General features: G+C 35.6%; 1 protein-coding gene across 2 annotated transcripts in view; it reads right to left on the bottom strand.

Annotated features, from left to right (window-relative positions):
• Window positions 1–4,561: 4,561 nt before the first annotated feature.
• The window catches only part of RALYL (RALY RNA binding protein like), a 654,354-nt gene continuing 641,684 nt past the window's right edge, over window positions 4,562–17,231 (bottom strand). For both annotated transcript variants that reach the window (XM_079143831.1, XM_079143830.1), the window contains exon 9: window positions 4,562–5,523. In XM_079143831.1, coding sequence (XP_078999957.1) covers window positions 5,506–5,523 — 18 coding nt within the window. In that variant the 3' untranslated portion in view covers window positions 4,562–5,505. The remainder of the gene's footprint in view (window positions 5,524–17,231) is intronic.

Below are 17,231 nucleotides of genomic sequence, written 5' to 3'. Positions count from 1 at the left end.
AGAAAATAACCTATCCTCAACTATGTCTCTGTCATCAGCAAGCATATCTTCCTGAAGATCTACCCAGAAGAAATGCCTTCATATTTTGTTGGGAAGAACTATGTTACATGCTCATTTCTAAATCAAATTACTTTTGTAAGATAATGAATTCCATAATTAGCTTAGGTCAGTGGTTCTCAACCCTATTTGTACATAAATCTCCTGATAACTTACAAAAACAAAAGCACAAAAACCCCTCTATACCAACAAACCAATTAAATTAGCATATTTGAGACTGGTGTATGGTTGGTTATTGAATAGGCAGATGTAGAGACTTGTTGGCTTAAATTTGTTGAAGTTCAAATTCCCAGCTCTGCAGCTAAGCAGAGACTCATCATTCTCTGGAGTGCCTGGCCCCTTGGTACTTGATCAAATCTAGAATCTCAGATCAGAAGAAGGGCTGACTGAGGGAAAGTCATTTTTTTGTTTGTTTGTTTGTTCTGTGCAAATGGCTGCCATTTTGTGTACTGGGAATTGAAGCATCTCTGTGGCTTCATAAGAGAAAGAGCTGACGAGTATGCATATGTGTGTCTACCCTGTTGCTGTCTTGGAAGAGACTTCCCTTGTGCTTGAGGAAAATCTCTTTTTTCTTCAATGTACAGCTACTTTGTGGAGTCAGAATACAGAGCTGTGGTGAATCCAAGCTTTGCCCTTCATACTTTAGGACACATTTGTTGCTGTGTTTCACTTGGTTGAGCAAAGGCAATTAAAAATATTATTCTCAATCTATTTTTATCAGAGCCATAGGATTTTGGCATACAAAATCTTTTAAGTTTCTAATAGCATTTTAAACATTTCATTCTTTCCATTGTTTTTTTTTTTTTGCATTTTTAAAATTTGTTCCATTCTTGTGATGGTACATGATGGGGAGTTTCACTGGTGGTGTGTTCATATATGAAGATAGGAAAGAAGTTGTGTCTGATTCATTCTTTCCATCTTTATTCAGTTATTGCCCATCATTAGACTAAATGCCTTGAGACAATGTGTCTGTATTCATCATTGCAGGCCCATTGTCAAAAATACGTATGGAAAAGGGCATGGGCTCAGCATGTATTTGGTGAATATGAACACACTTGTCTTTGATCAGACGACTCTAGTCATAGGCATGCTCATGTTGGGATTCCCAACCTCAATCCAGGGATTTCTGAATTCTTTTCATTTCTATAGTCTTTCTTGATTTAGCAGCCCAAAGATTATTTTAACCCTTGAAGTGAGGTCATTTTATTTCTTTTGCTCAAAACCTTCCACTGCTTTCCTATCTAATGCAAAATAAAAGCCAGTGAACTCTGAATCACTTTTAAGGCTCTGTAATCTGGAATTGTGGCTGTCTTGGGGATTTCACCTCTTACTTTCCCACATTTATTCCCATCAAAACAAACTGCATGTCTTGTTATTTCTGAACATGCTAACTATATTCCTGCTCCAGGTGTTTGCTTGTTCCCTTTGTTGGAAAACACATTCCCCAATAAAGAGCCACACAGCTCACCCCTCACCTTTCTCACATCTTTGCCCAAATTTTGTCTTACCAAAGATACATCCCTGACCAGTGTATTTAAAGCATCCATTTAAAGCCTAGTTATTCCTTCTTTCCTTCCTGATCCAGTTTTCTTCTCCGTGTTTGTTGTCATTATAAACTTCACTACTATATATTTGCTTATTTTTAGGCCTGTCAGATGTCCCTCAGAAGAGTATAAGTTTTTTCTGGGGAATTTCATTGTTCATAATTTACAGCTGGACCTCTGTTGTAAGGTATAGTACTTGGAATAGAGTTGATTCTCAATTAAGAATTAATGAATGAACAAAGGATATGCTTTAATTGTAAACTGGGCATAACATCTACTCAACTTTCCTGTGTGCACAGGTGACTTCACATATAAAATAATCATCACAGAGCCCAGTGCCTAGTAGTTGTTCAACCAATTATAATTTTTGTTATTTTTTATAATGTTATAATGTTTGTGTAAAAATTCCAAACATAAGTCTATTTCATTTAATGCCCTTAACTGTGGAGGAATTACCTGTTATGTATAAAAACCATTTGATAGAGATCCTTTTTTATACTTGGGCAGTTGAAGTTCTTGCATAAACTATATTTAAACTCCTAGACAGTTTTCAAATATCTCAAGTGCCAATAGGGATTTTTTAAACAACAAAATAATAAATTTACTTGCCATTTCCTCCTTTTCAAGAATGGCATTGAATATTAGGTACTGCATCTTTCTTTCTCCAGTTTATATTCTTTTCCAAGAATCTGAACCTATCTAGAAAAGATGGTTTTCTAGAATCCAAAGATCCAAATCATCACCTTTATCTGTATTATTTCTATAACTCATATCTCTGTCATTAATATATACATTTATTTCTGTGTAGTACTGAGATATACATCATAGGCTTTTATTATTATTATTTTAACCCCATGAAACAGAAAAATATTATGAACATCAGTATAATCTATTATAACTTTATTAAATGTTTTGCCATATTTTATTCAAATCATTTTCCTAATAAATATGAGAGATGTTGAATACTTGTTTTCCTAGAGTCTACTCTTTTTTTCATCAGAGATAATCCTGCCTTTCTTGTTTCTCATGATTGTGAGTGAATTTTTAAAAAAGTTTCACAACTATTATATCTTAGATGTAAATCACATACCTGCCTTGATTCAGTTTCAGATTCACATTTGAATAAAACAGAAGAAACAAAACATGTTATCTCATTTAGAACTCACAGTCTACCTTCTCTTGAAAAATCAGAACAGTTTACCATTCCGGTTCTGCATTTCTGAATCTTGTGACCAATTGAAACTGACAGATGACCCTCTCTTTAACAGTTGAACTGCATTTAATGACTGCTAACTTACTTTAGACCTGTTTCATTTTTATTTCTTATCAGATGTGCAGCTTGCTCTCTGAACTTTAACTCATTTAAAATAGTTTCTTCCAGGTCTATCTTCTGTTTTATTTCCCTCTTATTGTGTATTTATGCCTTGACAATTATCCTTTGGTTGAAGATGGACATGAAATTTGTAATTTCTCCTTGCTTGTTACCACCAGTGAGCAGTTTACCTAATTTAAAGCAGGGCCTAATTTTCCTTGAACTGAATATAGCAAGTCTGTCCTCATTTCCCTTCATTTCTTTTTGTTAGCCTTTTTTTTTTAAATGAGTTTGACATTATTTGAAAAAAACTCATACTTCCCTCTTCTCAGCACTTGTAATGTTTTCTTTGATGTTGTTAAAGTACACTTACAGGGATTACAATCTTAATTCATGTATACATTGTTGATCTGATGTGTATTCTACCTTATCTTTGTCATCAAAAGAAATTCTTAAAATGGGAATGGGCAATGAAACCAGAGAAAGACTGATGTCATATCTCAAAGTCTATGTGGAAAAGATCAATTTCAACAACAAAGAATTCATTTTATGAATCTTAATTATTAATCTCATTTTAAGAATTATTAATGAGCACTGGGGAAATTATGATACTTTTAATAATTTGTGATAGTGCTAGATAATACCACCCTCTTGATTGAATAACTACAAGGACAAATGGAAAATTGGGAAGAATATTCACATATATAATTTCTTGACACACGGTGCCTCTAGTACCTTTGCTGTGGAACACCAGATTGTTCTCAACACATTTTCCTATTTGATGGCAAACCAAGTAATCATTGTGCTGATTTCATCCCATATGGAACTGTATTCCGTTTCTGAATCCAATCATGGACAGTCACAAATTCTCCTATTCCCATTATGACCACCAAAGGTAGTTAGCAGGGTTCAGCCTTATCCCATTAAAAGGGAAATATATTCTTATCTGGGTCTTACGTTCTATGGTGAAAATTTCTAAAAGACATTAAAGAAGTATATGTGGTATATTTTCTTTAATAACAGATTTTGAGATTTTTTTTGTTTTCAGAATTTTTGTTTTTGATATCCTTCTTCAGATTATATCGTTTTTCATTAAATTTGAAAGACAGAGAAAGGGGATAAATTACCTTTAAGAAATTACATAGAAAATTAAGGAAAAACATACCAAGGTGATTTTAGAATCTCCTCAGTTTCTTTGGACTTCCTCTCCCCCAGTGAATATATAAGTGACACTTAGGTATTGTCTCCCTGCTCTTTAATAAGGATTGTGCAGTAATTTAGATACAGAAATTTAATCTGGTAGAGCACAAATGCTTCCTGATAAGGTTAATTTACTTTCTATCCTGAAATAACTTCTCAAAATTCTGTATTTAGAGGAAAAGTATACCTTTTGAAATGTGAATGAGAGTCTGACCTCTGTCAAGGTCTGAGGGCCATCTGGCTTTCTTTGACATGGCAAATTAATGTGTTTCAGAATACAGGTCACTTCATGAAAAGTGGTCACCTAGAACATCGAATACACACTTCAATAAAGATGCAGTACTTTCATTATTGTGCTAGTTTCGTGTCCTTAGAAATGACTGAAAAAGTTTGCACTGAAGATTAAAACTAAGTGCACCCCAAAGGAAAGACACACATCAACTTTGTTTTAAAAGAAACAGTATTTATTAAGAAATTATATGCTGAATTCTACAGTCTGTGAATATGGTTTTTTCCATTTCCACAGCACAAGACAATAGCTAAGAGTATTTGGAAAACACTTGCAATGCTTGGGAATGAAGAATTCCTAGGAATAGGAGATGAAGTGATATATGAGCTAAATCGAGATTTTTGGATTCAAAGACAAGACAATCTTCTTTTGTCAATCTAGTTCTCACCTGTGTGAACATTTAAACCTGTCTGTGGAATCTCATGCCCAGACTGAAATATTAGGCAATAACTGGATCATTTCAGTTCAGTAGAGCGGAGCATGCTCAATTTAGTCACAGGTCAAACCAACAGTTAACTGTTGTCTCACGTCTGAAATAACTGCATTCTTTATTAATAAAAATGGTGCTTATAGAGGGCAGAAATATAACTTTTTCAAGTATTTTATCCTTATGATCTGAAGTACTTTAGACTATAAATTAAAAATAAATTATAAAAACTAGCATACAATGTATCATTTCTTACATGACGTTGTTGTAAATAAGCTTTAAATGTAGAATTGCCATACCACCTGACTTTATATATGGTCAACAATGAGACATGCTAATCATAAAAATAGCTTTTACAAATATACATTTGTATACAGTGTCTCTCTTACCGTTCATAAATGTCCTTCACAGTTTAAGACTTAAAAAAAAGAAACCATAATTAGCAAGAGGGAAACACATTTACAATTTAAACCATAAAAACCTGACAATTGTACAGCTTAGAACATAGAAGAAATGGAATCTCTAAAATTGAACAATACTGTCCATCTTATTTATTTGGGTTTTTATACAAATTGAACCAAAGATGCTGCAATCCAGTAGGAAACCTTCTTTCACATTTCCAGGGGTTGTCACAGTTTCTTTTTTCTGTTATTGTGTCATCATACATTATTTCAGATCACTTTATCTGTAGAAACTGAGAAAAGGAAAAAAAGTATTTTAAAACACAAGGATTTGTGTTTCATTGTTATTAGCATGAGAAGATGTAGTTAGATTACAAGTCTTGATCAAGAGATGAATAAAGAAATAATTGGATCTTTGGGATGACTATTTTTGATGACAGATTCTTAGAACAATTGTTCTAGGCAATCTTTAAATTATTTATTTTTATAGCAATAAATACTTTTTCAATCCAGCAATTTGCTACCTGAGATTAGCAATTGTTTTTCAGCTTGAGCTCTTGTGTAAGAGCAGCACCTCTTGAAGTTCCAGGCTAGAGGAAGGATTTGATTTGCCCATGAATTTTGCTGTCCTTAACAAGAGTGACTATAGCATATTTTACCTGTTTAAGAAGCTTTGAACAGGGCTCTTTTAAGCCTTTATGCACCTGGGGTCTACAGGTCTCTGATCTGAGTTACGCAATCTGAGTTGCAAGAGAAGGTTAGAAATAGGAAAAGACAGTGGAAGATTTCGTGGTGCAACTTTTTGAGTTAAAAAAAAAACCTATAAAAGCCAAAATCCAGTTGTTTGAAGAACTGAATTGAGAAACTGAAGGTGAAGATAATACAAAATTCCATTAATGGGAAAAGGCACTTACTTATCTTAGAATCTTACCAAGTTCCAGGTCAGAATATAATTGCACCTATTGTCATCTCATTATTGATCTCCTGTGAGTAGACAGAAGTTTTGGAAGCCCATTAATAGATTCTGAAGAAGACTAAGCATGGCAGTTGGGTGATGAGAATTGCTATGAATGTCTGCAGGTTCAGATCTCAGGTCTGGTCCAGATTTCTGTCAAACCTAGATGGTAATCTCTCCTTCCTATACACCTTATCTTTCACATTCATGAATACGACCATCTCAATGATTCCAGTTAATTGGAATGTTGTCCTCAGTGAGTACATACCTTTTCATTATAGAAGGTTTCAGATTAAATATAAAATGTTTATGACCATAGAAATTCTAGTACCAGTATTTTTGTGTTAAGGAAACAACCTGTGAGCATTTGATGCAGGAAGTGCTTATGTTATTTAAGAGAATTTAGCTTACTTGAGTAACAGTCTTGTGATTTCAGTTTAGAATATACACTGAAAAATTGATCTAGACATAGGATTTCAGTTTTATGACTTGAAATCTTACTATGCATCTGCATTATATTAGAATAAGAAAACTTTAGGCCATCATACAGATACTTTTAATTTATTAGATTTCAAGAAATTTTTCATTCCCAAAGACTATTTGTTAAACCACATAAAGTACTTCTTAACAAGATATCAGTTATATTAATTTACAAATGTCATTTACAATGTTTGAATGCATTTAATTAACTAATTTGGGCTAATCATTATTCAAAGGACTCTTAGAAGTAGTTTATATAACTTGCTATATTTATAAATATAATCCTAATAATAAATGCCTAATAATTTGATTTTAAAACCTTAATAAATCACACTTCACTAAAAATTGACAAGGGATATATCTCTTTCATAGTCTTTTTCTGCAGTCAAAAAACATTAAATGAATTATCCCAAAACTTCTAGGAGCAAGGAACAAATCTATTTTGATATTTTTATCCTCTTTCCCTGTTTCTCTCCCTCACTCCCCTTTCCCTTTTTCTAATTTTCTCCCAATATATACTATCTAGTGATTACACATAGATGCATTTTTAAAAATGAAAACATCTGGGTATGGTGGTGCACACTTGTAATCCCAGCTGCTCGGGAAGCTGAGGCAGGAGGATTGCAAGTTCAAAGCCAGCCTCAGTAAAAGCAAGGTGCTAAGCAACTCAGTGAGACCCTGACTCTAAATAAAATACAAAAAAAGAAGGGAAATAGGGCTGGGGATGCGGCTCATTGGTTGAGTGCCCCTGAGCTCAATTCCTGGTACGCACTGCCCACAGCCCAAGGAAAAAAATAGAAAAGATCACTCGCACATGTTCTTTATGTAATTCTAGGCTGCATTTATAAGCCTGGCAAGAGTCCATTCATTTTTAAAGCACAAAGTCTTGGTACAAAATGGGCATGCTGCTCTTTTGCATGGTATAAAGGAAGTTTTATACATAACCTGTAGGCACATACCAAACATGATCAATTATCAATGTAAAAATGAATAATCTAAGAAATAAAATTAAATTAACCTCTAGAATAATGCTGCTATGTAAAACTGAGGCATAGCAGTTTTTGAGTTTTTGATTGATAGCTCCTGAGTGTAGGAAGGAACCAAAATTACTTATATGACTGCAACTGCACCTTTTCCTCCAAAGCCTCCATTGATCACTTTCTTATTTTGAGTGGAAATACTAAAAGTAGCACAGTAGCTGTGTTGACTAATCCTTGTGTTTCTGCATGTTTTGGCAGGTGACATTAATTTAGTGTGTTCTTACATCATTCTGTGCATTTCAAAAGAGGTATTGGTAGTTTAGCAACTATATATTTGATTAAGAGGAACAAAAAACAGCCTGCAGATTTTTTGTTCATCTTCCATCATCCCTAGTGCTTTCCCCCCTTATTTTGCTCCTTAACTGTAAATGATTATATAAAAACAATTATTGTGGAAAGAAGAAAGGTAGGTTTGAAAATAATTGAAGTCTTACTTCTTGCCATAAAGCTTCTGCCTATCATTGGTATAAAACAAAAACTTCATTAACTTTGCATTCTGAAATAGGTATTATTAACCATATGGATACAAGTCAAGAAAATAATTTTCCTTATTGAAAAACAGTAGTAAAATATATTCATGAAGGTTTCATAGAACTTGTAGCTTGAGAAAAGGCTTCTAAAGGCCTGGGAGAAAGAAGACAAACCATGACATTCTTGCTGCCTTTTTCTCAAGAGAGACAGTCACTTAAGGAGCTGATTTGTTTAGTATAATGTAAAACTAATTGTACTCTCCTGAATAGTGGGTAATTTATCTGCTGGCTGTACAGGAGAGTGGATGCTTTTAAAACAAATTCTCCTGATGATGAATGCTTTTTCAACTTTCAATTTCTCTCATTTTCTGAAAAACAACAAAGAGAGCCACTCATATGGCACTGGATTCTATTGAATCAAGCAATTTACTTCTATTTGCCAAAGATAAAAAAAGATAATATTAATCTACAGGGCAAGCACATTTAATTTTAAACATTGATGTGTTTGAAATAAAATAGTACAGCAATATGTGGAATAAATACACTGCATTTATAGCTGTATCTCCCCAAATCATACTTTTAAGGAAGTCTTGTGACTTAAGTATAAGAAATGCTTACCCTTTTCCTAATTGAGATTTATAACTAATAAAAATTTAGAGAAATCTGGACAGTCAATATTTTTAGGTAGTATCTACAAAAGCAAAAAAGGTAAAAGAAATTATGTGGGCAATACAGGTTTGGTGAAATTTTAAGAGAAAAAAGTCTTATGAACAGGAATTATCTATATTTATTGTCATCACTGATCACATTTCTTGAGTATTTCCTCATCCAATCACTTTTTATAAATGATGTGAATATATTTGGCTTTAACTAATTCCTCATTACAAATGAAATACAATATGATTCAGATAGCTAAGTAGCCAAACAGATACTCAGTATCTACTGTCACTTAAGAGAAGCAGAAGGTTTCTAGGTCTTTAAGACTTGACTAGAATATAACCAAAACTTATTAAATCATCCAAAGAAAGAATGTGTGGATCTAAAAATGACTTTGTGATGTACAGCATACAAAGAGAGTCTTGGAGGGCAACTGGTTTGTGCCCATCCAAGAACTGTTCACAGGAGAATATGTCCAAGCTCTGGAAGTGAACCTGCCCTATGACAACAGGAGTATTCCAGCTGCATTCATGGTCATACCAGCAATCTCAGAACATTCAACTGTCAGCAGAGCCAACTCTCTGCTCAGCATCCATGGTCCCCAGGAAAAACTTATGATCAGAATTCCTAGCAGTTTGCCTGTTGGAAAAGGATGCTTAGGCCAGGGCACACAGAACTGGTTCAGTTATAGTCCCACTGTGAATCAATCAACAGATCTTCTGAATGTGTATGCCAGTCTATTCCAGGATGGCTACTTTGCCTTTACCTCAAGGCACAGATAAATTCTGTGCATCTGTAAGACTAGCCTTAGATTTTGGATTTTGGAAGAAGCTTCCACTCTGAATGAAACCTTGCTTACTTGCTACCTAATCTCTCCTGGCTTTATCAATATTTGCTATATGCATTTTAAGATCTTTAATATAGGAAATATTTACAAAGCTACAGGATTTCATTGAATTTGAACAATAAGGAATCAGAAATTATTTAACTCTCTACTTTTTATAGGTAAAGAGACCAAGACCCATATAGGTTGAGACACAAACCCAGGAGGTTGGTGGAAGCCCTGGCTGAACTCAGAATCCTGATATGAATCCTTAACCTTTACATTCTTAGCTGTCAAACTTTAGGGATCCTTAGAATTACCAACTGGGCTTGTTGAGCTTGGATAGTTAGTTTTCTGATTCACTAAGTCTGGAGTGAGGCCCAAGATTGCATATGTGATAGGTTTGGTAGTGATTCTGGGCATTGTGACACATTTTTTTGATTGTTTTTGGGGAACCAGGGATTGACCCAGGGGAACTCTACCTCTTATCTACATCCCCAGCCCCTTTTACAATTTTTGAGATAGGGCCTTACTAAGTTGCTCAGGTTGGACTTGAATTTTTGACCCCCCTGCCTTGGGCTCCTGAGTTGTTTGGATTGCAGGTATACACCACTGCTCCTGGCCAGGGTATCTCAACCATTTGAGAACCACTATTCTTTATCAGTGGGGGGCCTCTTGCACTCCCGTACATCTTGCTGAGTGTGCTACTGTTATAATACCTGTTTCTTCTTCAGGGTCACTTTTCAGTATTATTTGTTTAACTAGTAACCCTGAGAATTGAGAGAAACTCATATCAGGAAGGAAGCACCTATCCTGATATTTACCTTGTTTCCCTCTGGACTAAGAACAGGCTTATTTACTACTTTCTTAAAAACTTAAATTTGCTAAATACAGATTTCCTTTCCTGAGTACCTTGTACTGGGTATGCAGGTCTACCTGGCCTCCATCTCAGACTCGTGTCTTGAATAGGATGAAACTGTCCTGACACTCTATTGCTTTCACCATAAGAGCAAAGTTTTGTCTCAGGAGTCTCCTGTTTTTCATTAGCATCTCTGTCACTATAGGTAGTGAATTTTTAGCTTTCATAGTTATTTTTTGAGACTCTATTTGCTTGTAGGAGAGCAAAATTATCTGGCTTTAGTTCTAAATGCTGCTTTGGTTCTAAACTAGGCTAATGTGAGGTGTCCCCCAAAAGCTCGCACATGAGACAATGCAAGAAGGTTCAAAGGAGAAATGATAGGGTTACAAAAGCCTTAATCCAATCAGTGAATTAATCACCTGATAGGATTAATTGAGTGATAACTAAAGGTTAGTGGGATATGGCTGGAGGAGTGGGGTATTGGGGGCATGGCTGTGGGGTATGTCTTTGTATCTGGCAAGTGGAGTCTCTCTGCTTTCTGATCATCATATGAGCTACTTCATGCTGCCACATTCTCCCACCATGTTGTTCTGCCTCACCTTGAGCCACAAGGAATGGAGTCAGTCTTCTATGGATTGAGACCTCTGAAACTGTGAGCCCACAGGTAACTTTTCCTCCTCTAAAGTTGTTCTGGTTGGGTCTTTTAGTCATAGCAGTGAAAAAAACTGACTAAAACAGAAATTAGTACCAAGAAAGGGGTCATTGCTATGACTAACCAGACCATGTGGTTCAGAAGCTTTTGAGCTTTTTGGAATCGGTGGGAGAAATTTTGAGATGTTTAGCAGAAGCAGTGCAAACTGGAAATGCTTTATATTGTTGTAAGTGGAACTCAGTGGACTCTTCTGGTGGGAGCTGAGAAGAAAACCAACAGGACCGTGGTCAGTGACAAAAGGGTTCAAGGGGGTTCAGAGGAGGACTATTGAAATTTGGACTAGATGCCATCCCTGTTATGTTCTGACTGAAGAGTTGTCTGCATTATGCCAGTGTCCTGAGACTTTCTGTGAGGCTAATTTTAAAAGCAATGGACTTCTTAATCTGGTGGAAGAAATGTCTAGGCAGCATAGCATTCAGGAAGTGGCATGGGTATTGCTGGCAGATTTTAGCCAAGTTTATTGTGGTAATCAGGAGCAGAAGCAGAGCAGAAAGATTTGAAAAACATGGGCTTGAAAGGCAGGAGTAAAACTGGTCCTAAGGAAGTTGCAGTTGTTAGAGACATTAGTGCTACTAAGGATATCCTGAAGACTTTGCTTAGAGACAATAAGAAAGGTGGCTTGAGGCCTCTCAGGAGCTGGCAAGACTACACCCATCTCAAGCTCAAGGGAATAAAAGTGAAAATTCTCTTAAGAAGAGACAAGTGGGGAATCCTCCTTGCACAAGGGGGCCTAAGAAGTTTTTTCAATGTGCTCAGCCACCCAGACACTCAAAGGCTGCTCCACCTAGGGTCCCTAGAGGCTTGGCTCTTGCTCAAGATGGTGTCAGACCTTGGCACCAACCACATGGTGCTGATTCTGCAGGAATACAGGATGACGAAGTTAGGGATTCATGGAGGTTTGCACCAAGATTTCAGAGGAAGTGCTGGGAGACCAGCTGAAGTGCAGCAGGGTTGGAATCCCTGCAGGCAGCCCCTGAAACGGCAGAATGTGAAGATGGGAGGAGGGAGCTGAAGCTTGGAGACCCCCAAGATTAAGAAATGCCAGTAACGTGGGACATTGTCCTAGGAGCTTCAGGAATTGAGCAGAAACAAGCCAACAGAAAGGCTACTTGGGCTGCAACCAGTAAGACCACAGGGGTGGAGCTACACAACCCCTTTGGAGAGGACATCATGTCACGTGCTCCAGATGTTGGACATAGGACTATAGGACCTGTCTGCCCCGTTGGATTTCAGTCTTGCTTTGGTTCTGTCCCTTCTTTCTATGCCCCTAGTTCTGTGAATGGAAATGTTTACTCCATACCATTATATATTGGATAAATGTAAATTGCTTTTGATTTTATAGGAGTTTACAATGCAAGATTGCCTTGAGCGTCAGAGAAGATTTGGACTTCAACTTTGAGCAATCTTGGAACTGTTGAGACTATGGGGACTCTTGGGAATGGACTGAATGAGTTTTGCATTGTCAAATGAGTTTAAACTTTTCAGGAGCCAGAGATGGAATGTTATGGTTTCGATGTAAAATTTGGATGTAAAATATCCCCCCAAAACTCACATGTGAGACAATGCAAGAAGGTTCAGAGAAGAAATGATTGGGTTACAAGAACTTAACCCCAATCAGTGAATTGATCACTTGATGGGATTAATTGAGTGGTAACTGAAAGATGGTGAGGTATGGCAGAAGAAGGTGGGGCATTGGGGTGTATATTTATATATGGCAAGTGGTGTCTCTCTCTTTCTGCTTCCTGATCATCATGTGAGCTGCGAGCTGCTTCTCTCTGCCACTTTCTTCCACCATGTTGTTTTGCCTCACCTGGAGACTTCAGGAATAAAGCCTGCTACCTATGGATTGAGACCTCTGAAACCATGAAGCCTCAAATAAACTTTTTCTCTTCTACAATTGTTCTGGTCAGATCGTTTAGTCATAGCAGTGAAAAAGCTGACTAAAACAGTTAACAAGACCTTAACTACAGTGGTTCTGGGCAAGTTAAGATCCCACCTGCAAACACTCTCTGGTCATGCTAACTGCTTTTATGCCTGTCTCTGTCTACCTTCTCTTTTCTTATTTACTTTTCACTCTTCTTACTCCTAACTCTCTGGTTTTACAACCCAAATTCATTGTTCTGCATATTAAATCCTACATCTTTAACATATTTACTATCTTTACACCATTTTTCATCAAATAAGTATGATAAAGAGACTACAGGGATTTATGTTGTAGTGGATCACAAATATCCACATTTGTCAGCATTGTTTTTCTATAAACAAATGAGAAGATAGAAAACCACAAAAAGTAGTCATTTTCTTTTTTTTTTCACAGATGCTGGGAATTGAACCCGGGGCCTTGTGTTTATGAGGCAAGCACACTACCAACTGAGCTATATCCCCAGCCTGAAGTAGTCATTTTCTATTAGCATAGTAGACTTTAAGTTACTGCAGATGGTAGTCAAGATTTTATTTTCTGTCTGAAAATTGAAGGAAAATACCAAGATTATAAAATACTTATAAAAATAAAAGAAAAAATAGTGTTAAAATAGTTTAACACTACATATTTAATACAAATAAACTGTCTTCCTAAAATATTATAAAATGACTGCCAAACTTCTGCAGAATTCATATTTTAGTTTAGTTTATGAGATTACTTAGAGTCTAAAGAATTTTCAATATTGATTTAAAAACAATATACTAACAAAATTGTAATTAGAAATAGCCTATTTATTTATGTATGATTGATCTGGGACATGACTTACCATCCATGATTTAAAAAAAAAAACAATTCCTTTTCAGAGTTAATAATATCATTTCCTCTAATTACTGCCATCTCCAACGAAGGCATTAGTGTGGTAATAGTTTTTACATCTAGACAAAGAGATCATTTGTGTTTCTGAAGTATATTTTATTTAATTGAAATCACAAATAATTTTCAAATAAGAAGCAAATGCTATCTTTCCTTTCAGACTCATAGGAATATGTTTTTAGTGTGGTAGAAGGCAATGACGTCTTCTCCGCTGTAATGCCAGAGCATCAGAGTTCCAGAGTGGCAGAATGTGTATGCTGGTGACATAACATGGGACAGTGATCTGTCTAACCTCCAACCAAGGCAGCAATGCTTTTCATGGTAGCCACCTTTGGCTTGAATATTTTCAGGGATACGGAACTCTACTTCACAAGGCATCTTGCTCCTTTTGCAGATAATTGTGGTTAGAAATGAATTGGTGAGTTTGGGTCTAAATTTGCTAAATAGCTGAACTATGTAGCATCAAAAATAGCTTATGGAGAAAAGTTAGGCAATTGGGCAGGATAAGAGAAGCATAGAGGCATCAGGGGTTCCCAGGATAGACTGTGGATTCAGGTCAGATCTTTCAACTTGGTAAGAAAGAGCAAGGCAGGGCCCTACTCAAGGGGAAGTGACTTGGTATTAGACAGATGCTAAAACCAGAATCTGAAGGAGAAGATGTTCATTAATTTAATTTTTTTAAGTTCATCCATTCTAAGGAATAAAATAGGACTGAGAGATTAGAATAAGTCTAGGACAAATATAGTAATTTTATAACAAGAGAAATAGCAAGGATATCTTGCATTTTGAGGCATCTGAATTATTCCGCCCAGGCTGCCTTGATTCACTTTAAATATAGACCGGGTTTGGGTTATTAGAATCTATATATCTAAAACTGGGCTAATCTGTGGGCATGGGCCATAGTTATCATAATAACAACTTTATCGTTACAGTGTGTGGGAGTTTATAAAATATTTTAGGCCATAAGTTGGACGTAGTTTGAGTTTTTCCCTCAAAGGTTCATGAGTTGTGAGCTTGGTCCTTAGTGTGATGATATTGTGGGGTGTAAGTGTTTTCAGGTGGAGCCTAGTAGGAGGTCATTGGGGGCCTCCACCTGAAAGGGGTTAAGGTAGATCTCATGGGACCTGAGTTAGTTCTCTCAAGAGGGTTGTTATAAAAACAAGCCTGGTCCTTCTTTGACCACTCTGTCTTTTGGTCTTACCATGTGGTCACTCTCTCTCATACACGCTACCACTATCGTAATGCCATCTGATACAAAGCCTTCGCCAGGCCTAAGTAGAACTTGAAGCCATGTCTTTGAACCTCCAGAACCATGAACTAAAACACTTCTTTTGTTTATAAAGTTGTCTAAACCCAGATATGTTCTTATAGTATTGGAAAACAGGTTAATACATTTTATATGTATATTTTCATTACAAACTGGTGAGCTAGGTTACTGGATAAGAATCATCCTTGGAGTAGGCATTAGTCCCAGGATTAGATAGTGAGTGGTTTACCTACATCAAACCCAGACTAGAAGTTTCCATAACATTCTTTTCTGTCCAATTGTGGGAAGGAACACAAAGAGGGGCAGAATGGGCACATCACTAATTTAAGCTCAGGTGATCTTAACTGGCCTGTGAAAATACATTTGTTCCCTAGTGATGAATGGGATAAAAAGAGATGAAATTACTGGGAACCTATTAGGATTTGCACATAGTCTTCTGCTTTTCCCTGATTTGTAGCCATTTTGCCTGGAAATATATATCTGTCCTAAAGTAATTCAAAACCACTTTAATTAAAAACTTGCCTTAGGCATTTGTCTAAAGGAGATCTTTTATGTTGTAAAAATACATTTTGCTTAAGAAAAAGAATAATTAACTTTAGAATAAAATTATCTAATGTGGGTTACATAATTTTATTTAAAAAGTCTGTATAAAAATTTAATTAACATAATACTGAAAAAATTTAACCACATTGCTAAACTGTGTGATTTATCAGAACTTGAATGTTCTGCACACATACACTAGCGCACTGATGTTTCTCTTACTTTTTCCAAACTATACCTTGATACTTCCTGAAGATAATGATTGTGTTTTGAGTATGCTGGATTCACCAACAAGCACATTTAACTAGTTGAGTTGATGAGTGATAGTAATTTTTATTGGCACAGAGTTTGTGTTTGATCATGCATTGATTCCTGATTTCTTATGCCAAGTATACAGTGTGTAAGGACCATTAGTTACTTCCAATGCTAGAAATGATAATGATAAGTTTAATATACTACTATAAATTAAGTCCATTTCAGTGCTGAAAATAAAATGCTGAATAACACTAATTTTATTATGATCTTTGAAATTCCACACATCTGACTGCTTTCTACAGCTTCTTAGGAAATTGGTTTTAGCACTACAAAAATTCATATCTACTAGAAAAATGTGAGTTAGAATTGATTGATTTAGAAGCATAATTTAAAAAGTCTTTTGGAACTGTATAGTTAATTCATGATTATTCCAAAGAGCTGGGAGAAATGTTGTCATGGCTATTTAAGAATTCTCATTTAATTAAATTTACTGTAAACACCATTAAAAAAGATAGACTATAATAAAGCTTAGCTTTAAAGCTGAATAAAATTAATCTGAGAAAGCAAGTGAAATAGAAAGTGAAGAAATGCTTATGCAATTATGTTACTAATAAACCCTTGTTTTTATCAGTGTATTTGGGATATAGAGTTAATTCCATCCCTTCTCCCGAAAATCTTAAGTCTTAAAGCTTTAGAATATTACCATATGTTCTCAGCACTTAAAATCACTGGATACACAGAATCCCAGATGATTCAGAAGTGATTTCACAGTCTTACAGTAACTAGAATTATCGTGATTACAATAAAAAAGTTCAGAATTACAACAGATAGAAAAGGTATTGGAAATTGGGTTTTATCTATCTTATAATGACTATGTCATATCCTCCACAGGTTACTTTTTGAAATAAACTTTATGAAACAGGTTTTAGGTATCAGCTTACTTATCTGGGTTTTGCTTTTTTCATTTTAAGTGAATATAGAATTTAGAAACAGTATCAGTGGTATGGATCAAGGTAAATAAAACTCTGGTGCATTTGAGTTCAAGAAACTGATGAAATAATTCAATATAAGCTGAGTTTCCTTCTAGAATATTTCTGTGAACAAATCTGTCCCCAAATCAGAAAACAAACTTTTTATTCGAAGGGATTT

The sequence above is a fragment of the Sciurus vulgaris genome (assembly GCF_902686455.1).
Source record: "Sciurus vulgaris genome assembly, chromosome: 1".
NCBI lineage: Eukaryota > Metazoa > Chordata > Mammalia > Rodentia > Sciuridae > Sciurus > Sciurus vulgaris.
This window is presented reverse-complemented; position numbering and strand designations above follow the sequence as displayed.